The sequence below is a fragment of the Micropterus salmoides genome, unplaced genomic scaffold, assembly GCF_014851395.1.
Source record: "Micropterus salmoides isolate LMB-PRFRI ecotype aquatic unplaced genomic scaffold, ASM1485139v1 Ms_hic_scaffold_2, whole genome shotgun sequence".
NCBI lineage: Eukaryota > Metazoa > Chordata > Actinopteri > Centrarchiformes > Centrarchidae > Micropterus > Micropterus salmoides.
In genome coordinates this window covers 36,583,117-36,605,935 of record NW_024041150.1, presented here as the reverse complement: position 1 = coordinate 36,605,935, position 22,819 = coordinate 36,583,117, and the positions used below count along the sequence as shown (strand labels likewise).

At 40.7% G+C, this 22,819-nt stretch overlaps 1 protein-coding gene across 1 annotated transcript; it reads right to left on the bottom strand.

Moving 5' to 3' along the window:
• Window positions 1–2,979: 2,979 nt before the first annotated feature.
• On the bottom strand, window positions 2,980–21,994 carry LOC119911945. The gene is made up of 9 exons (XM_038730918.1): window positions 21,707–21,994; window positions 19,570–20,092; window positions 18,050–18,274; window positions 16,228–16,959; window positions 13,194–13,254; window positions 12,997–13,058; window positions 8,454–8,508; window positions 6,487–6,681; window positions 2,980–3,181 (listed from the first exon to the last, which is right to left on the bottom strand). Exons 2-9 carry the CDS (start codon window positions 19,814–19,816, stop codon window positions 2,980–2,982), a joined length of 1,779 nt encoding a protein of 592 aa, XP_038586846.1. The 5' UTR covers window positions 19,817–20,092; window positions 21,707–21,994.
• Between the last annotated feature and the right edge of the window lie 825 nt (window positions 21,995–22,819).

Below are 22,819 nucleotides of genomic sequence, written 5' to 3'. Positions count from 1 at the left end.
ATTAAACTGTTGCGTTTCTGGAGCGGAAAAAGGACAGTGGCGTGTCGTGACCATCGAAGGTCATGTGTTGTCTCACGGGTCTGATGCTGCATTCAAATGACATGGGAAAGATGGTACGAATGAGCTTCAGTTAAAATAAAATACATCCCCTAACTATATTTCACAGGATAACGTAAGTAAATAATCGAGTAACTGCATCAGAAGGAGAGAATCAATGTACTAATTCTTTGTCAAACCTCCGGCTGAATGAATGTGGCCAAAAGACAAAATGTATAATATATTATATCCAGAGAATTAATTTACTGAATCATAATATCTTACGATTATGAATTACAATAAATAATGTTCTTTAAAATATATATTCTCTGGTCTCCGGCCCCGCCCACGTGAACAGGAAGTGACATCAGACCTGCTGGATGCGCTGGTAGTTTTGGATATAATAACCTGAAAGTGACTGAAACGGTTGTGGTGTTGAACTTTCTGGTTTTGTGAAGAGTGCTTAAAAAAAGGCTTAGTAATTCTAAAATGACTCTTTTTCTTTTTGTCTCAGAAAACTACATATAGTGCAACTTTAAATTAAGACATTTCAGACTCATAGGAGCCCCGCGTAGTTATGTAAACACAAATACATTATCAATATACAACACAAATATTAGAAATATCATCACTGTCCTCCAGAAACCTTGTACCTTAAGAAATCCTCAAAACTCAAAGAGTCAGCGTTTAAATGATGCTCATCACAGGAAACCTTTGGTAATCATTTTTTAAACAAATATTTATAACTTCTACGATAGTAAACTAGAATAATTTTGTGTTTGAACTGATGGTTGGATAAAACGAGCCAGTTGAAGACATCAACGTAACCCAATGATTAACTGATTAATTGAAAAATATTAATAATTAGTCGTTAGTTGCCGCCATAAAACAGATAAAAAAGATACAAAAATGTTTGTTTGGAACAAACCCTTTTTAAAAACATGTAAATCAGGATGTTAATGACCTTTTCGCTTCATCCTGATGGCATCTGCACCAACTGGTTATAAGATACTTTATCATCACTGCAAAGAAACACACATTTGAACATTTTAACAAGCTGATGAGATAACTGGATTATTTTAGCCATGTTAGCAGTGAGCCTCTTTGGACTGCTATGATGGTCGGGCAGTCGGTCCAACTCCTTGGTTCAGACTCAGATATCTCAATACCTATGAAACCTGGCAGAGACGTTCACGATCCCCTTATGATGATTTGTAATAACTTTGATGATCTCTTAATGTTTAATCTGGCGCCATCATCAGGCCAAACGTTGCAATTTATTTAACACGGTTATATGACCAAATACCTATTATCTGCTAGCATGCTAACAAGCTAAACTAGAGACGGTGTACATGGTAAACATGTTAGCATGCTGATGTTAGCATTTAGCTCAAAGCACTGCTAAGCCTCAGCTAGCACGAGCTGTAGACTTGTTTCCAGAGCAGGTCACCTTGTTTTAGGAAACACGACCCCAAAACAGAAACGTCTGCATAAATCATGGCGTTATGGAAACAGGTGAAATAATGTTTCACATCTTCTGATAAATGAGTTTGTCTTAGCAGTGATTTTCTCTACAGCTAAACAACAGAATCACAGACGACCTTTACAGCAAAGCGTCTCGTGCGTGAGAGGAGGACTTCTTAAGTGCAGGGTTTCTGGAGGACAAGAGAGACAGGCAATAAATAGGTCACACGATTAAATAGCTAAGAGTTCAGTGATTATATGACTTGGCTAAAAGCAGGCAGGAATGCAGCAAAAATCACGAGCATGATGCAAAAGTTGAATAAATTCGAAACGTTCCTTATCTGTGTGTTTTCAGTGCATTGAGCATAACAGGAGCTGATTGACATTCTCATACATAGTGTGACAGTACCTTGGATACATTACAAAGCTTTACATCCACCACTTCAAAAGTCCAGAGGATGGATAGAAGAGGAAGGAGGAAAGAGAGGAGAGGAGGAAACAAAGAGAGAAGAGGAGGGGTAAGGAGGAGAGGAGCGAAGACGATGGATAGAAGAGGAGGAGGGGAGAAGAGAGAGATCGCTGAAACAAAGAGAGGAGAGAAGAGGACAGAAGAGAGGAGAGGAGGAGGGAGGAGATAAGGGAACAGGAGACAAGGAGAGGAAAGGAAGAGAAGAGAGAAACAAAGAGAGACAAACAAGTAGAGGAAAGGAGAAAAGGAGAGGAATCGAGGAGAGGAAACGAGAGTAAGCAAAGAGAGGGGGAGAAGAGAGGAAAGGAGAGAAGGAAAGCAAAAAAGGAGAGGACACAAGGAGAGGTAATAATGATCTGTGAGGAGGATGAGAGGAAAGGAGAGAAGAGGAGAGGAGAAGAAACAGGGATGGGAGAGAAAAAGAGGAGAGGAATAGAGATGTAAGGAAACAAGGAGAGAAGAAAAGATGAGAGGAAAGAAACAAGATCAGGAGAGGAGAAGAGAGAAGGGGAGAGAAGACAAGGTCAGGAGAGGAAGACGAGGAGGAGGAGGAGAAAAGGGGGGAAAAAGCATTTACACAGGAGTCGTCAGACCAAGGTAACCGAGAAAGGAGTGTTTGGTGGATGACGACAAAGAGGAGGAGGAGGAGGAGGAAGATGGAGGAGAGCGTGGTTTCAGAGAAATGAGCGTCGTGATGGGGAGGAGAGGAGACAAATCCCTCCACCCTGCCCGGTCAGAGAGTGAGGGGTGAAGAGGAGGAAGAGAGGAGGAGGAGGGTGCAGCAGTGTGTGTGTTCGCCGGCGTGTGCAGCCGCTGTACGTGTTTGCTTGAACGCTGATTGTCTCCGTGCACGTACGACCGGTGCGTGTGCACGTCGCCTGGGTGTTTGACCTTGCAGTGGAGGCGCAGACTGTCCCTCCGCTTGGCGCTGTAGGGGCAAAGGTCGCACGTGAACGGCCGCTCCCCTGTGTGCACGCGCACGTGCTCTACCAGCTTATTGGCTGTCCGCGTCAGGTGGCCACACCGGTCGCACCGGTACTGGTTGCCTTGGCGGTGACCCTGGAAGTGAACCAACAGCTCCTGTTGCCCTGGAAACGACTCTGGCAGATGCGGCAGCGGTGCTCAGAGGCGCTGTTCTCCGGCTGGGTTGCCATAGCAACTGACGGAGCGCTGCTTGAGGCAGTGGAGGCGGCAGGAGGGGTGATGGGGCATCTGGGAGTCAGGAGAGGAGAGAGGGGTTAATACACACACCTGCCTGATCCTGCAGACTTCAATCAGGCCAAGACCACATGTTCTCCGACAGAAACGTCCCGATCAGGCTGTTTGGGTCCCGATCGATTTGGACACTACCAATAACGAACCAATAAGGTTGATTAAACTTGATCCTGACACTGAAATAACAGCTGCAGCTTGTTAAATCGTGTTTTTTACCAAATCTAAATAGCTGTTTTGGTTCAAACTACTGAGTTCATAATCTCAAATTATTGGTCTGCTCTGATCCAAATAAAAGCTGAATGAAACAGTGAGAAAGTGACTCCTGAAGCTGAAGTGATCTGATCAGCTGGATCGTTTCACCACAGAAGAAGTATAACTCTGTTGGAGTAGGATCTACAAAAACACTCCTCTTGCAGTTCTAACCCCAACCTGCACATTGAAACCAGCTTACTTTGATCATTTCAGCGCTTCCAATTGCCCAGGATGCAGTAACCTGTGTCAGAGTGATTTGTCTCGTCTGACGTCCTCCTTGTGTTTCTGACATTCTCTGCGTGTTTTGTGGTGGCAAAGTGTTTGTCGATAGACATGTTTCTTTTATTTTCGATTCATTGACTGCATAAAAGAAGTGAAGGTAGTCATCGTGACGTCACCCGTTGGTTTGTGGACTGCTGTTTTGAAGGCTCGAGTTTGGCTGATAGGGCACCGCCATGTAAATTTTTTTCAACCAGTGGCACCGGACGTGACCATATTTGGACGAGACGGCGGCGCTAATGGCCGTGTGCGGAACTAGCTAGCATGCTTAGCTAGGTGCATCTGTAATTCACGTTAACTGTCATTTTAACAAAGTTGTCAATTTAGTCTTAAAAGTAAATACACTCACCAGAGAAAATGAACGGCCAACTCCTAATACGCTTTTCAACGGCGCTGGTTAAATTTACACAGTGCCGTGGGTACGAGTCACTCTAGCCTGATTGACAGGTCACCATGGTAACGACTTGTCAATCATGGATAATCTTACCCTGAAGCATACTCTGCCTTATGGTCTATTTTCCTGTAAATAGGACCATAATTTTCTAAATTAACATTATGTTGTATTAAAGAAGACGTGAAACTAGTGATTGAGACCATAAAATCATATAACGGAGCCAAGCTTCTTTTTGCAACCAGAAGAGTCGCCCCCTGCTGGACGTTCAATAGAGTGCAGGTTAAATGGGACTTGTTGTTCGCATCAGATCGCTGACCGGAAGCTTCCCGCTTGGTTCGACTGCACATTTTGCATCAGTTGCATCGCTTTGGTAAAGAATCTGGATATTGTTTTTCACAGTACTTTTTTTTGTTGGCAAATGTGAGACGCTGATATCACACGTCTGTGACAAGTGACAAACTGACGTATGGCAACATATTTTGGGAAATGGTGATGATAGGTCAAACTTGTGGAAAAGTTGTGGTGACTGGTCAAAAATGCAAGCCGTGCTCCAACTCAATTCACAGAGATTTGTTGAATTTAATAGTTGCGATTGTGACATTTCGAAATCCTGGAGAGACTGATATGCCAGGATGTATGCAGATGATTTAATTATTTGTTCATTTAAAGACAATCAAACACACACACACACGTTTTCAGTAACTTTGACTGATGCGACCGCCACTCACTGCTGTCACATTGTTTCAATTTCAGCGATTCTGATTCTACTTATTGAAAATGGTCCTTATCGAATCTCGGTTCTGATTCACCACAGATCTTGTCAGCGCTCGGTGACATTCATCCTCTTCCTCTCTGCTCATCTTCCTCTTCATGGCTAAAGTGAAAGCAGTTTCTGTTTTAGGGGCGTCTCTGGGGACTCGTATCTAAAAAAAAAATATTGGAATAATCTGTTGACTTCATTTGTTTCCCGTCAGTATAAACGGAGAACGTCAGCTCATCTGTGTTTTGTATCTGAGTGTGGGACGTTGCTACTGTTAGCGTTAGCTGTTTCTGTAGCATCAATGTAGCTGAGATAGCGCGACTTAATGAACGTGGTGCGTTCCTTCACGCTGTGTTGAGGTAAATCCTTCGTTCATATTGGAGCAGCATTCCTCCCTCGCACCAAACATCCTTACTGCAGGTGTTGCATTTTGCTGTGTCGTTCTCTTTTTAAGGATGTTAGGTCGGCGCAGCAGGTCCTGGCAGATACGTGTAACTTGTATGGATTGTAAAATGCTCACTGCAGTTCAATCGGGAGCGCGACTCAAATATGAAAAAAGTTAGGAACCAAAGCAGATTCGAATCAAATCCACGGTTCTTGGAAATGTGGTAAAAGTTCCAGTTTAAAACCGGTTCTCGATACCCAAGCCTACTTACTGTCACACTGTCATGACTTACAGGGACACTTGAATGGGATGGGGCCATTGTTTGTGTTAGCAGTAAACACAATACGACACGTTACAATGTGTGCTGTGAAAAGTATTGTTCCACAGCGTGATGAGGAGTTACACACTGCTGGTAAAAATTAAAACAAATGTGCCATGGCAAGAAATCCCTGGAAGAAGCGTTAAATCTTATAAAACATTTTGTTTTCTCAGTTAAATTCATGTTAATGGGGCTTTATTGGCATGGGAAACAGACATTACCAAATGTCTGCAAGTGGGAAATAAAAACATGTACATAGACAGAAGTATTAGACAGTCAGCGTTTTCATTTATAAACATTTATTTGAAGCCAAGAGTCTGAGTGAAATATATCCGCATGGCATGATTTTAGCTCATGTAGACACATCACTATCCGTATGTCTGTCTGCAGCTACATGGCAAGAAACTCAGAACAGAAATACCAAAAGATGAGTTACATAGTTGTTCTTTTTTTATTGTAAAATGAGTACTTGTTAGTTAAATCTGAGATCATGAGATTTAAATCTTTTTTTTTAATGTTATGAAATTAAAGTAGTATTTTAGAGAAAAAATACCTTTTCATTATTAATTCAAGAGTCAACAATTCAAAAGTAAAACAGTCATAATTTTTTGAGATTTAAGTCAAACATTGATCAAAAACAGTATTATAACTAAATATTCACTGTGCATAAATATTAGATGTTTTTTTTCTAAAGATTACAACTTTTTTACAAGATTTTGTCTTTTTCTGAAAATTTTATTTTATATTTCTAATTTTATTTTCCTTAGAAATCTTAATTTTTCAGTGGTGCTAAAAGTCACAGCACTCAATACATAATTTAATGCATGTTGGTTACAGCTTTTTAAGAACTGAACTGAAGAGATCGCTATCAAAAATATTTGTTTATGTTGAAAAACATTTAAAGTGAGCCCACCTCACATCTCCGCTGGCTCCCGTGTTCCCATTCAAGTGCGTGCTGGCGTGAGCCCTCATCTCTGCCTCCTGATTGGTCGAGTGGTCGCACACGCTGCAGTGCAGCGAGAAGGAGCCGTGCTCCCATTGGCGGTGTTCTGTCATGTGACTGTGGAAAAGGGCACGCCTGTCCGTCTCAAAACCGCACACATGACACCTGGAGGTGGAGAGGCAGGTTATTAGGTGTTGCAGCAGAAGATATTTGATCGACAGAGATGTTGTGTACAACTGCTACTACTTCCATCTTTTACTGCTTAGTAAAAACAAATAAAATAAAACACAATTGACTGAAAATCCAGGCTTTTCAACAGCACGTCATATATCTAGCAGGCATGTGATTGGCTAAGGACAAAAAAGCAGAGGATGGCGTGGTGCGTGCTGTGGGGGGAGCGCGTGGTCGTGGGGTCTGGGGGAATTTGATGTTAGCTTTACATTTTAACATAAGTTTATACAATTATCATTACAATATTAAAAAGTTTTTCACTCAGACATTAACAAGAAAAAAAGTGAAACAATTGAAGAAAGTGAGCACCCTTCACATTTTTGTAGAGCTGCAATGATTTTGATAAAACTAACACCTTTATATTTACAGCATGTGCTACTTTGCACCTGAATAATTTGACAGGATTTAGTATTGATAACTGTGTGAAACTATCTTATTATTTTTAGTGTAAATAAGAGTCAACCATCTTTTTAGGATCTATCTATGTTTAATAACTATTATTCTATCATAATCTTATTTTTAACACTTTATTCTATGTATATGTGACACATGTAACCCAATGGAGATGCTTTGCTGTTGTTTATTTTATACAATGACAATAAAGATAATTGACTAGTTGATTTGTGTAATTTTTAAGTAAAAAAAGTCCTTGAAAAGTTTCTCTGATTCCAGTTTCTTAATTGTGAATATATTTTGGTTTCGTTACTCCGCTATGACGGTAAAGTGAATATCTTTGAGTTGTGGACATTTGAGGACGTCATCTTGGGATTTTCACTGATCAACATTTTTCAGCATTTTCTGACATTTTATTGAAAAAAACAACTAATCGATTAATCGAGAAACTACAGCTGGAAAATAAAACAATAATGATCATTATCGCAATATCATTTTCCACAACAACAATATAACAATAATCAAAAAATGTTTCATTTAACTCATTTGAATCACAAACTAATCAGAACAGATATTTCTGTTGTTGAGGAAAAGGGACTGAAAAAAGATTTGACTTGATTTTACTCATGCATATTTGTTGAAAAAAGGTTTTTACTCTCTTTATTTTGAATGTTCTACCTCAGATTTGGGAAGCAAGAAGAGTTTAAACCACAGTTCACTCAGGAGCCTTTAAACTTAAAAGAAATACTGATTTGACATTTATCGAGATATTTATCAATCATCAAATCAAATAATATTATCATTTTTATTTTATTTTATAGATAACACTTTTGGCCACATTGCCCAGCCCTACGTGAAAATAAGTGACAGATTAATCAACAATGAAAATAATCCCTACATTTTTGTGTGCCATAAAAAAAAAAAAAATCACAAAATAACATGTGTTAAACAGCTGTAGGGGGTTATCATTAGCACTGTGTCTTTACCTTATCCACACTCTTATTGGCCTGTTCTTTATACTCGCTATTTTGACAGGGTTAGAATTTATTTAGATTTTAAATAATATGTTTTTTTAGAGCAGCTCCAGCAAAGTCACTATATAAACTCAACAATAACAAATCTAAAATGTGAGTAAAATAATATTCCTGATTTCAAAATACTGAGAGAAGTTTAGAAAGAATGAAGAACTCAGACAGTCGTCACTTCTTCAAAGGCCTGTTTGATGATTTTAGGGTTATGGTTTGGGTCAGAGACCAGGGAATCCAGTACGGTCCTCATAAGCATAGTGGTACAAACGTGTGTGTTTGTGTTACCTGTAGAAGTAAGAGCAACCTGTGGTTTGATCTCTGCTGAGGCTGCTTTGGGTTTCTGTGAGAATAAAAAAAAAGAAAGAGAGTTGTTCATGAAATAAATCTTCCGTTGCCACATCTTTCTTTATTTTTTTTAATGTGCACTCCAAAGTCTACTAATGATGTGTACCCCCGGAAGTTATTATTGGTAAACTTCTCTGTGACTGTCTGCTGCGAGTGTGTGTGTTTAGTCAGACTACCTTTATTATAAACCCAAAGGGCAATCTGGTGGCTGCACACATCCATAACACAGACACTGAAAGACAATCATTAAAAAGTAATAATAATAACAATAAGGCTGCATTAAAAACACTGCAGGCAAACTAAACGCCCCAAAAGTGCTCATTTAGTGATGTCAGTGCAGCGGGTATGAAAATGTTTTTGAGGCAGCCTGTGGCAGCTACCTAAAGGAAGAAAGTGGAATCAGAGTTATACAGAGGGTGATAATTATTTCCAAATAATATAATGAGCTCAGATGACCTCCTCTGTCTGAGCAGAGGACACGCTTAGGGCTCCGACCAAAGATTTTGGCTCAATATTTGGCAACGTCATCCAGCAAGGCAATAAAATGCGTAAGTAAGCTCACAGTCATGGTACTTTGTACCGTGAACATCATATTTCTACTATCCAAGGAGGGTTAAATCAAGGGCATCTGGACTTGATTAATCGAACCAAGTCCAGATGCCCTTGATTTAACCCTCCTTGGATCACTGTGACCTGGATAAACGGAGAATCCTCACAGATATATTTCTGTTTACCTAGCGATCGTTTAAAGAATAATAATTTTCAGTTGTAAAATCATGCGTCAGAGGATTATTAAACTGCTCGCGCAGCCTTCTGGTGTCTAATAAACCTTCAAATTATTATTATGTCTCACCAGAGCCTGCAAACTAATGCAGCCACTTGTGCTTCCTGTAGCTAACAGTCATGCTGGATTTCGCCAGGTGAAATGTACCGGTGTGTAGAAAAGCAGAAGGGGAACAGGAAACAGCGTAGGTAGGGATGTAAACATGAACTGCGGTTACTTTTTGTTAACCTGGGTCACTGTCTAGGACTCACTGCAGCCTCGCGGAGCCTCTTCTTCTCTGCTTGCTGCTTGGAATATTTTTGGCATGCAGTCATAAAGCAAGATCATAAAAAATCAATATTTCCTGAATGAGAGGTCAGTCCCACGCCCTCTCTCACACACGCTGAACACTGAAGAGCCTCGCAATTTCACATGTCACAGTTAAATCTGTTTGAACTCTGGAGGTTAGTCAGTTCACGACTAATAACCTCCGTTTAAATTCAGTTCAAAATTGATTGGTAGACAAAATTAGGGGTCGGCCAATAATCGGTCTGGCCGATTATCGGCGCTGATATTCAGCATTCTTCCAATAATCTGCATAGGTCATTTTAAAAACAGATAGGCGAAATAATTAATTAATAAAAAAATTGGCTGTGATACAGCCGCCTCTCTCTGTCTGTACTCACCACAGAACTAGCTGATTGGTTACAAGTCACGAGCAATAGCCTATCAACACTGACTAGTGTGTGGAAGCAGCCAATAGAACGAGCCATCATGCTGCAGCCCCTCCCCTCCTCTCTCAACAGAGCTCCGCATACACATGCGGGGTGAAGTAAGCAGAGATCAGTGTATATTACACAAGTTGACCATAACTACCCCCGTTATTGTAAGTAAGTGCAGCAAAACCAGCAGTACTAGTAAAAGGCTGATACTGCATCAGTACGACAAGCAGGAACGTGCACAGAGCGATATTTAATCTGCTCTGTCTCATCCACCGCAGCTGTGTTTTGGTTTTACACATGTGCTATCTCGGCTAATATCTAGTTTGTCATAAACAAGGTAAGACGAAATCTCTCTGTCTGTAGCCTGTTCAGCTGAGATGCTACGTACCTTAAAATTTTTCCTTGTAAACTCAGCTGCTTGTTGAGAGAAACCAGGTCCTCTCTACAGCAGCAGCAGAGGGAGGAGGAGGACTGCCGTCTTCAAACTAAACTGTATTTTGATGTCAGGAATATAGTTTATTTAACATGTTCCATTTGTTTCCAGTGACTATATGGTGACTTTGCTGCTCTGAAAACAGTTATAATAAAATATTAAATTTGATTACTGTTCTGAATCTATTCTTTTTTAAATAACATATTTTTTAAAGGCATTTATTTCATAATGAAAATCCTATAAGAGTACAGATCAAATAAATAGTATCAATAAAATCCTAACAATATAAAATAAATACAATATAAATGGCAGCCAGTAAAGTCAAAGTTTATGATAATTTATCACTCATAGTTAAGTCCATCTCATCAATTCATTTAATTTACTATTTATAAAGATTAAACATGACAATTAACTGTTATTTTTAACAGTAATTAATTGTTATTTTTAACAAAGATTTGTGTTGGAGTTTGTATTGTTTTTCACACCAAGATTAAAAAATTTTCAGCAAATGTCGCTTCCAAATATCGTTCATCGAGCTAATTGGTTACTAATAATCGGTATCGGGATCGGCCCGGAAAAAAAACATATCAGTCGACCCCTATACGAAATCCGTTCTGACTGCACCACAAGGTTTTTCTATCTGAACACCAAATATTGCATGTGACGTAAGAACCCTACAGTAAGACATCATCACTAATAATTTCATCATTTGCATCATCAAGGTTATCCATATTGTACTGTGTCCCTCCTCTGCTGCTCTGCCTGAGCTTGCTTGTTCCTGTTAAAAAGACCTTATAAATAAAAAACTTACTTACATACATCATCATTTTTATTTATTGACTACATTTTGTATTATTAATCTGAATCTGCAACGTAACAAAATATATCAAATAAATGTAGTGCAGTAAAAAGTACAGTATTGATATGATAGACCAATAAATCAGGCCTATTATCTGGCATTTTGAGATAATCATCACTCACAAGGCCGACAAACAAAAAATGTCTCTGCAGGCAGCCTTGTCAGTGTGACCTTGAGAGTTTTGGGAAGGTGGTGTAAAAAGTTAATTTGGAGTCCGAAACATCCTCAGTCACCATAATCGTTTCCTAAATGACAACTAACCATCCATCCATCCTCAGCCGATCGCAGGGGCAACAGCTCAGGGAACCCTAAACCTCCCTTTCCCGAGCCACATTAACCAGCTCTGATTGGGGGATCCCAAGGCGTTCCCGGGCCAGTGTGGAGATATAATCTCTCCACTGAGTCCTGGGTCTTCACCGAGCCCTCCTCCCAGCTGGACGTGCCCAGGGGGCATCCTTGCTAGATTCTCGAACCACCTCAAGTGGATCCCTTTGACACAAAGAAGTCGAAAGGATCCAGTTGAGTTCTGAGTTCCTCACAGACGACTCGGCTTCTCACCCTATCTCTAAGGGAGACGCCAGCCACCTTCCTGGGGAAACCCATTTTGGGTGCTTGTACCCGCGATCTAGTTTTTTCTGACATGACCCAGCCTTCATGACCTTAGCAGCCACGAAATTTCTATTTTTATCACAATGGCGCAGCAGAGCAAATGCAAAACCGCCCCCACTGCTCCGATTCTCTGGCCAATCTCCGCTCCATTGTCCCCTCAGTCACAAACAAGACCGCGAGCTACTTGAACTCTCTCACTTGGAGTAAGGACTCATTCCCTAAATGACAGCAGATCTAATCTAAAACCATTACTGGCTAGCATTAAATATATATTGTTATACTGTAGAGAATAACGCAGCTGAATGACGTCACTTCTGACAAACTGTACCCCACTCGTCCGTTATGAAATCTTCAGCAGAACCCAATCTGTGTTTCTCTTTCACTCATTAATAAAGCTTCCATCTAAAACAACACATTACTTTGAGATAACATGTATATTTGAATGTATACTCTAGGGATAACAGAATTACACATGACTTCTCTTTGTTTTGGTTTGCTCCCTAAATATCTGCCATTGAAAAAAACAAAAATGTCGAGAAGTGAAAGTCTCAAGTAGCAGAAAATGGAAAAGTGCAAAAACCTCAAAATTGTACTTATATGCAGCACTTTGGGCCAATGTACTTTGTTACTTTCCACCACTGGGCGTCACACTACCCCAAAATGAAAGTGATAATTAATCTGAATGATGGATAGTTGATCGTAGATTAATCCTGTTTTAAAAAGGCTGTTCTCGTCTGTGACATCATGCCCTGCTACTCACTGTAATTTCAATTAGATCAGAGCTTTGGTGGAAACGTGCTTTAATCCTTCCACTCTGACTGACAGTGTCATTTCTCATTAATGCCTATAACACTGTGATTGGCAAGCGAACGCATCAACGATGAGCACAACCTTGACTCAGTACGTGATTACAAAAACACTCCCATGAGACAGCGATCAACACTCAAAGATCTACGCCTCCTCGAGCAAAACAGCTTGTTTCTCACACACGAGCTCTGTATTTTTATCTAAGCACCGTGATGGTGTCTAATGCAGCTACTCACACCACCTACTGTATCTGTGTGTGTCTGTGTGTCTGTGTGTGTGCAGTATATTACCATGTGGAGGATCCTGGGAGCTCAGAAGCGATGAAGAGTCCACATTCACCTTCAAAACAGGACTACAGCAAGGGTAACACACACACACACACACACACACACACACAGTCGTGCACACGTATAGTCAAAACATAGCAGGCCAGAGGTCAAAGTGTCCACGTGGGATCATCGACTGATGCTGTGAAGTGTGATGTTACCTGCTTCTGATGGGCGGAGTCGTCCTCTCCCCCAGCCGACTGTTGGATTTACTGACCCTCTCTGCAGAAACACAGATCAGAGTTCATTCAGATCCATCAAACACAAACTCATTCATGTGTATTTATTGTGTTATTAAAAACTGGATCTGTATCAGAAACAAAAGCAACATTTTATTTATTTTAAAACATGAACATGATACTAAAACGAATAAATAACTTAAACAGGTTCTTTTTGTGACTTGATAGGTGAACAGGAAGTGAGAGGAGCTACATCTTCTTTTGAATTGCTGCCGAAGTTCTTTTTAAAACCTCTTTTAAGCATTTTTATTAACCTTATTCATCTTGCCTTAATTTGTCTTCATGTGTGTACGCAGGTGGTTTATTTATATATGAAATAGATTGAATGCATATTTTTTTTAGCCTTGTAAAGCACTTATTAATCTCTGCTTTTGATAACTACTATATAAATAAATATTATTATCATTATTATTATTATCATCATTATTATTATGAACATAGAATGACAAAAGGTCCCGTGTCAGACTCAAACCAGAAACGTGATTATAGGGTCGGTGTCTTAAACCCGTAGACCAGGATGCCACTTAAAAGGAAATGTTCACATTTTTCAAGTGTGTCTTAAAACAACAGTCAGGTGCCCACGTGAACACTGTACACAAAATCTACAGTCCTCCTTACATGCAAACGTTTTTGTGAAGTTAATATGAAGCTTCTTAAATATTATACTATATATACTGTTTTTTATCCTCTATGGCAGTAACCTGAATCTCTTTGGGTTGTAGACAAAACAAGATGTTAGAGGACTTCCATCTTGGGCTTTGGGAAACACTGATCAACATTTTTCACCAACTGTCTGACATTTTATGGATCAAACAACTTGTCGATTAGAAAATAATCGCTAGTTTGCTGCAGCCCTAGTTTTAAGACGCACTTGAAAATTGTAATATTATAATTTAACAGCTTTGATGACTGTTCTTTCAAAGGAATATTATGAATTGTAGTCTATAAATGTGGTCATGAGGGTAGTTTCAATCTCTCAGACTGTCACTATCCAGGGCTTAAAGGCGTTTTTGTATTCGACAATATATAAATATGTCTGGAAAATATTCTTGCATATTCTTTAACTGTCTCGTATTAGGTGTGTGTGAAGCGCCCGAAAGAAATGGGACTGGCACTTCCTGGCGACGTGGACACTCATTGGTTATTGTAGGCCGTGGACAGGGCATAGAAGTTTCTATTGGGTCAATTAAGGTGTCACTCACAAGGTCAACATGTGGTGTAGACGTGTTTTTTGTTTACATCCTAGCTGTAGTTAGGCTAATATAAAGCGACGCAATAGCAGTCGATGTGTATTCATTGACATAATAATGCTTTTTGGACTAAATATTTTACTGGATTGGATCGTCTGGACCTTTGCTAACGTAACAATTTGCCATTTTTGTCGGAATGTAATCCGCCGTTGGAGTATTATGGAGTACGGCTTCACAGATAAGTGAAGCCGTACTCCATAATTGATAATATGCAGTGCTTGAAGTGGGCCACCAGTAAGTTACTTCTACATTTTAGTCGTCCCGGGACTTTTCTTGCGCACCGGTGGGCTCTATGTGGCGCTCATCTGTTCCCATTCTCGCCTGTTTGCTAATCTCTGTCGGCGGAGACGGAGCAGGTGGAAGCTCGGTGCCTTTCATGCAGCCGTGAGCTCCCATGTGAACGGGGAGTACCAGCAGGGCTGGGCAATAAAACAACAATAATAATAATTATTGCAACATAATTTTCCTCAATAACAATATAACAAATGTTTATGTGTTTGATTTAATTCATTTGAATCACGCACAAATCAGCACTTTACCTTGTTGAGGAAAAGGGACTGAAAAAATATTACTTAGTTGAAATTTACTTGACCATAATTTAAGTTTTGCACGTTTTACCTCAGATTTGTTAAGTGATCCCAGTGTTTCCCAGAGAATGACAGTGTAACTGTGGCACCAGATAGAAACAACGTGCTAACCTCGACAACCCAGCTGTATTCTAACGTTAACTTAGCTTTCCTTATTAGCTCCTTAATTACGTGCTTGCTAATAACTTTTTTTAAGCTAGGCGTCCCACAGCGTTGTGTGGGACAGATTTGTGCAGCGGTGTTCATGAGGGAGAGAGAGGGGGATGAGCGAGAGGATGTGCTCAATCAAATATCATTTTAAATAGGCCTAGTAAAAAATTAAGTGTTTGTTCTGACCATAAAAATAGTTTAAAACCACAATTAACTATCTGGTTTCTTCAGCTTTCACTCGGGAGCAAAAATCTGCCTTATAATGATTTGACATTTTCCTAAGAATAATCAATATTGAATGATGTGAAATGTTTTATTGTGGTAACATTTTCAGCCATATTGCCCAGCACCTATATTTTCCACTTCAAGCACTGATTATAGATGGTGGCAGAAAATGTTACCAAAATGCAGGAAATGAACTGTTTAATGCTCAAAATCAAAATCAAGACCCCCCTTCATATATTTACACATGTTTTATCAAACCAGTGTACAATTATCTTCTTGTCTTTTTCTTGTGAACCCAGAATTGTGTTTCTTCATGTTTCGTGAGCTAAGTGTATGTCAGAACCCTAATCTGAGTCCCTATGTCCCCGTCAGTTTTCAATACAAAGTTACGCTCTTGCCCGCTATCCTCCATCTTTCGTAAACCCCCCGAACACATTTGAGGCACAGAAAAATTTCTTGCTTTAAGCCCTGACTATCACTATATAAACACTGTCAGTAAAAGGCGTCTTTGTGCTGCGGCAAGTTGTTGTATTGTGCTTACTGAAGTTTGAAGAAGAAGTATAAATCCATTAGGGAATCATTTTCCTTCTCCTGGACAGAGACCAGAGAGGGGGAAATCCTCTCCACCCTGCCAGCAAATCACCCTCCTGTCTCACATGTCCTCCACACTGTGTTTTGGCAAAAAACTGAATCTGAATCAGTGAAAGTGAATCAGGAGCGTGAGAAGATGTGTTTGTGTGTTACCTGACAGCTGGTGCAGCAGCGTGGACGCTAGGTTCACGGACATGTCCTGCCACAGCACGGCTCTGAGGCACTGGTCGGCCATCTTGGCTCCAGAGGTGAACTGATCTTCCATCTTGGCTCCAAAGAAGAGCTGCTCTTCTGTCTTCACTCCTGAGAAAACGTGGTCTGCCATCTTGGCTCCAGGGAGAAGCCAGTTCTCCTTTTTGGTCCCTAAGAGAAGGGGTTTTTCGAGCTTAGCTCCTGCAGGAAACTGGTCCTCCATCTTGACTCCAGAGAGAATCTTGTTGCTCATCTTGGCAGCAGAGACAGGCTGCTCTGCAATATTTGCTCTAAAGAGAAGCTGGTCCGCCATCTTGGTTGCGGTGGCGCCATGATCCTCCATTTTCACTCTGAACTGAAAGTTGTTGGCCCCAGAGACAACGCTGTCCGCTGTCTTAGAGCCAGGCTGGCAGCCTCCAGTATAAAATCTGTCTTCTATTTTAAGGCTGTGGAGACACTGGTCTGCCATTTTGGCTCCGAGGTGCAACTGCTCTGCCATCTTGTTGCCACTGAGACCCTGGTGTTCTGTTTTTATGCTGAAGAGATGCCGGCTCGCCACCTTAGGGGAAGGTGGGGTTATCTCTTTTGTGACTGGTCGATTATGGACAAGGTCAGAGACAACCAATGTGTCGACCTCCATTGGCTCTTCTTCTTCTTTGACCTTCACCACATGGCTGTTCACCTCCTGGCGTTCTGTGATTGGTGGAAAATCTGTCAGTGTGTTTATTCACCTGCTGTCAGAGATGTAATATATAATTAATACTCAATTCACAATGCAATTTAAAGTTTAAAGTATAGAGTCTTCTTTTGGTTTTGGCCTGTTAGGTGGACAAATTAAGATATTTGAAGACATTACCTTGAGCTCTGAGAACTTGTGATGGGCCGTTAAATTACTGAGACAAATAATCAACAGATCAATCATTAATTTAACTAATTGTCAGTTGCAGCCCTAGATGGAAGGTCACAACATTGTGGTGTCTAATTTTTGTATTCTTACACAATAATAACTATTTTATTACATCTGAATATAGCAGAGTAACCGTAATAAAAACTAATTTCAACACAGCATTGTAGATGGTGTTATAAATAAAATCCTTCTTTATGGTATGCAATTTTATTTTGTGATGTAAATTTGGAAAATGGAAAATCAGCTCAGAAACTGTTTATGGATAACCAGCAAATCAAGGCACTTTATCACTTGGATGAAAAGTTATATACATATCAGATAGTGCCATAAAGAAATCCTGCTCAATGATTTGCAACATTGCTTACAATAGCCCAATACAACCAGAATTATTAAGGGGATAAACTGTATTACAAATTCTTCTCACAGTAAAGGTGTATAATTAAACACACTAACCAACATCACTAATATTGATTTAAATGCACTGTATGTAATTTTTGCTAGAGGTCCCTCACACCAACACAATAAGGAAAGACATCATGAAGACGTCATAAAGTAGGGAGTGGTTGTTTTTACCCCAATGCTCTCAGCTTCTCCCGGAAATGACGCTACTGACAGGTAACCAAATGAAACGCACCGTTACTGTGATTAAAATGACATATTTCTCTGGGTTTGAAAATTGTACTTTAACATTTGGAATAATGTTGAAGTACACAGCTCAACAAAATATATAACATAGATCTGGTTGTTATCAGACATTTTAACATGGAAAAGTTACATATTGTACCTTTAAATACAGCTTGTTAACCAGCACGATTTCATTCACGATAAACTGACCACTGGTGTCACCTACAGCGTTACATAAACACCCAGCTGTACCTGCCAGCTTCCTCAGCATGTCTGAAGCCAGTGTGTCCGTGGCAGCTGTGCCATCAGGTGTGTGTGACAGGCACGGAGGCTCAGGACTCGCCCCGGGGCCGTCCGGTGAGAGAGCCAGGCCGGGCTCGTCCTGCTGCCCACCGCGTACCTCCGGCAGGGCCTCACGTCTCTGCGGCTCCGCCTCCGCTTGCCTCCCAGGAAGCACCTGGGCCTTCTGGGTGGCCTCTGATATGAGAGAGAGAGAGAGAGAGAGAGAGAGAGAGAGAGAGAGAGAGGGAGCCAGAGAGAGTGAGAGGGAGGGAGAGTGGGAATCGAGCTGTGTGAGTGTGATTTGATTCAAGTTAACTGTAAATAGATTACAGTAGAGTTCACATTACAGCGTGATAACTGCACTCAGCTCACCATGAGAGCACAGGTTTGCACACTACATGGCCAAAAGTATATGGACACCTGAATATTACTCCCATATGTGATTGTTGAACAAAACTATGAGCATTAATCCACTACTAAAACCTCCGCTCTTCTGCTTTCAGGTTTTCCACCAGATGTTTGAACCAGGCTGCAACAATTATTTTCATTGTCAACTAATCTGTCGATTAAGTTGTTTGGTCTATAAAACGTCAGAAAAATGTGAAATATGTTGAGCAGTGTTTCCCAAAGCCCAAGATTACGTCCTCGAATGTCTTGTTTTGTCCACAACTCAAAGACTTTCAGTTTACTGTCATAGAGAAGTAAAGAAAAATATTCACATTCAAGAAGCTGAAAATGACTCAAACCCATTAATCGCTCATTGCGGCACTAATGGCTTCAGGAATTTGCTCCCATTCAGCCACATGAGCATTAGTGATGATGTTGGGTGAATTTCATCTCATAGCAGAGTAAAAATAGCATTCACATCTACATCCAAGTAGTAATTACAACTAGGAAACTTGATGTGTACGGTCTGGCTCGCAGTCGCCATTAAAGTTTACCCCAAAGGTGTCGGTTGGGGTTGAGGTCAGGGCTCTGGGCCCAACAGGGAATTTTAATTTTGAAACAGGAATGGGACAAACACAAAGTGTTGACACAAAGTTCTAAGCACACTATTACCTAAAATATCATTGTATACTATAACATAAAGATTTGGCTTCACTGTAACAAAGGCACCCAAACCAGAAAAAAAACAGTCGCTGTCCACAAACTTTTGGCAATATTGTGAAAACTAACAATTATTTTCATTATCAATGAATGCGTTGATTAATGGTTTGGTTAATCAATTAAATGTTTAGTCCTTTGAATGTCAAATAATAGGCAAATGATCACATACTGTCTGTAAGAATGACTTTGCTTGACATTTTTGCTTAATAACTGACATAAACTGTTAATCAATTACATATGTTATTGATAAATTTTCTGTCAATTTACTATTTCATTAATCGACTATTCTTGACTACAGAACTGTATGCTGTATGCTATATGTGCACATGTACGTATGTAGGAGCAAATATGTGCTCATGAATGTGTCTGTGTGTTTGTGCTACCTGACAGCCGGATGAGGAGGTCGGACGCCATCTTGGTGCTGACATCAGGGCTGAAGAGAGAGGTGGCTGCTGGGAAGGGACTCGAACCTGTGGCGTGTGCATCCGGTGTGTGTTCAGCGTGTGTGTCGGGCACATTCAGCGAGCGAGCGCCATCACTGGTGTTTGTCTTTGTGTGTGTGTTTGCAGGGTGTGTGTGTCGTTTGGCTGCATCAGAGGGAGGCTGCAACACACTCGACCCACGCTTCATTTTCCAGTGTGTGTGTGTGTGTGTGTGTGTGTGAAAGGAGAGGGAGTCAAAACTCAGAAGAGAGGAGGGCAAGAGAGAAGGAAGAGGAGGAAGAAGAGGAGGAGGAAGGCAGTGTTGCTAAAATAAGACGACTGTTTTTTAACATATGGAAGTGAGGAGAGCATGATAGAGAGAAAAAAAAGGGGAGATCGAGGTAAAGGAGAAACTGGAGAGAGAGAGAGAGAGCACGAGGGAGGATCTGCTGTTCAGACTGAGCTGTTGCTGCCTCTCATTGACCTGAAAGAGAGAGAAAGAGACGGATGGAGGGAAAGGAGGTGAACGAGGAGGAGAGGGAGGAAAGAAGATGGATTGAGGGAGGAAGAGAGAGAAAAAGAGACAGAAACAGCAAAGGACGAAGGGCATTGGGACAGAAGAGGATGGAGACAGAGGGAGAGATGAAGGAAGGAGAAGAAGAAGAAAAGGAAAATGAACAAAGTGAATCTGTGAATTAATAAATTATTGAATGGATATGGCCCAATAATAAGGGGATAAATCAGTCCTGTTATCGTCATGGTAACAGACCCTACTGTGTTGTCTCCTGACCTGACCTTCACCATACAAACAATCATCAATTATGATCAATAATCATCAATAACCACTTCCACCTGCCACCAGCTGTTATTCGTGATCACTTCTTGCACTGCCACCGAAATACAAAAAAAGACTACGTAACACATAAACCATCCTAAAATGTATATAATTTAAAGGGTAAAAATTATATTATGACATTATTGTTGAATAGGAAAAAGCACAGCCACCTCATCAAAAGGCAACAAATAAAGTATTGGTAATTTAATATTCTATTTCTGCTATTGTATTTTAAATGTACTGTATATTTAAAAAAATATTTATAAAGAAAAAAAGTAAAAAAAATATGAAACAAATATTTCCCATATTAAGCAGGTTGAGTTTATAGAATATAAAACTAAAATTAAATTAAATAAATATGTAGAGCATCCAAAAATGTTTACATTTTAGCCTCATATTGTTACATTAGGACAAATAAATAATGAATTTACTAATTAATTAATTTAAATAAGTGATCAACAAAATAAAATGTGAAAAATATAAAAAGAAAAATTAAATCAACATATTAAAAATAGTTAATTTATTTGTTGGCCTCCATTTGTTCATGGGAAAATCGAAATATTTCATAATTTTTTTTATTAATTAAATTTTTAAAATGTATTAAATCTAATTTTTTAAATTAAATAATATTAACCACAGCCGGTTCATCGCCCCGGTTCACTCGATACCCTCGTCGACCCCGTTTTGTTCAGCCTCCTGCCTCCGTCTCTAGGCGACACGGGTACGGGGCGCCGCTGCTGCCGTCTCATCCGCATCCGACAGGAGAGCGTGAATGACCGGGCACCAGTTTTCTCCACAACCCCCCCTCCCTCCGCTCCCCGCGGTGTCGCTCGGTGTCAAAACCCCCGGAGCCCCACCGTTAGCTAGTTATCTCTCCCTCCCCCTGCAACATGGCTGAACAACACTCAGACTCCCCGACACACCGAGTCAGAAAGTCATTTCCCGGCGTGCGGTGGCGGTTGGCTCTTTAGTGACGCTTACCCGCAAATTCAGAAATTTTTAACGTATTTTTCCCTCCTCCAGTGACCGGGAACGAGGGCAGGTGTCAAGAGCCCAGTCGTTACCCCGCACTCCCCCCCCCCCCCCCCCCCTCTCCGCCGTCCCTCTCGCTCTCCCGCAACATGGCTGAACGGTAACCCGACCTCACGAGACCTCAAAAGTCATTTTCATGGGTCAGTTAGCATCGATAACCGGCCATTGCTAGCACTAACCCGCCCCGGGACTGACAAATAGCTCCTAGCTCATCTTTCCTCCGTGACTTACCGGTACCAGGAGGGCAGGTGGCGTCGGTGGCGGTGGTGGTGCAGTTCGGGGCATAGCCTATATATAGACTATACATTTCTTCCACGTTAAACTCCCTTCCTTTTCTCCTTCTTTTGTCACATTCTCCTCTCGGGTTTCTCCCTCAGTTTCCTCATTCACGGTGTGGAGAAAAATTAAACGGTGAGGAGATGGTCCGTTTCTTCCCCGTACCCGAGGATGACGGGTCGGTCACCGAGCAGGGCAGATGGAGGTTTCCGCCTCCTCTCTCTCTCTCTCTCTCTCTCTCTCTCTCTCTCTCTTTCTGTGTGTGCGTGTGTGTGAAAGAGAGGGATGCAGTGTGTGTCTCTGTCCACGCGCCGGATCATAGCACAAGGGCAGGGACACGCGTGAACCCGTGCGCACGCGCCCATACTCGCGCTTAAACCCGGCAGATACATTCAGTTTAGTACAGTAGAAACCATAAAGATGTACTGTTCTGGTAAGACGGCTACATAAATGTTGGTAATAGTATATTATATAGTAGTACCAGCAATAGCAGCAACCGAGTAGAAGAAGTAGTGTTAGTGGAGTAATACTCGTTTTAGTGGTTGTAACAGTAGACGCAATAATGGTTTTAGTGTTGGCTAGTACCAGCTGTAGTACAATCAATTGAGGGTGTAATACCAGAAGTAGTAGCTGATGGAGTAGTAGTACAGCAGTAGCACCACAAATAATGGGTGTAATATCAGTAGAGGTTGTAGTTGTAGTAGCAGTTGTAGTATGTAGTAGAACATGCAACAGTAGAAGTAATAATATTGACAAACTTTTACTTCAGATAGTAGAGGTAAAAGTGTTGATGGTAGTAGTAACGTTAGATGTTTAAAACGTACTACTTGGTTAGTAGACTAAGTTGCCTAATAGTGGCAGAAGTACTTGTAGTAATACAAGCAGTATAAGTTATAGCAGTGGAAGTGGTAATGTAGTGTAGACTATAGTAGTTATAGTGTAAGTCCTCAAGGTAGTACAGTAATAGTAGAGTAATATACTAGTGACAGAAATGTCAGTAGCACCAGGTCAAATATTGCAGTAGTACTGTGTATTTTAAACTGTGTATTTGATAGTGAAAATAATAGT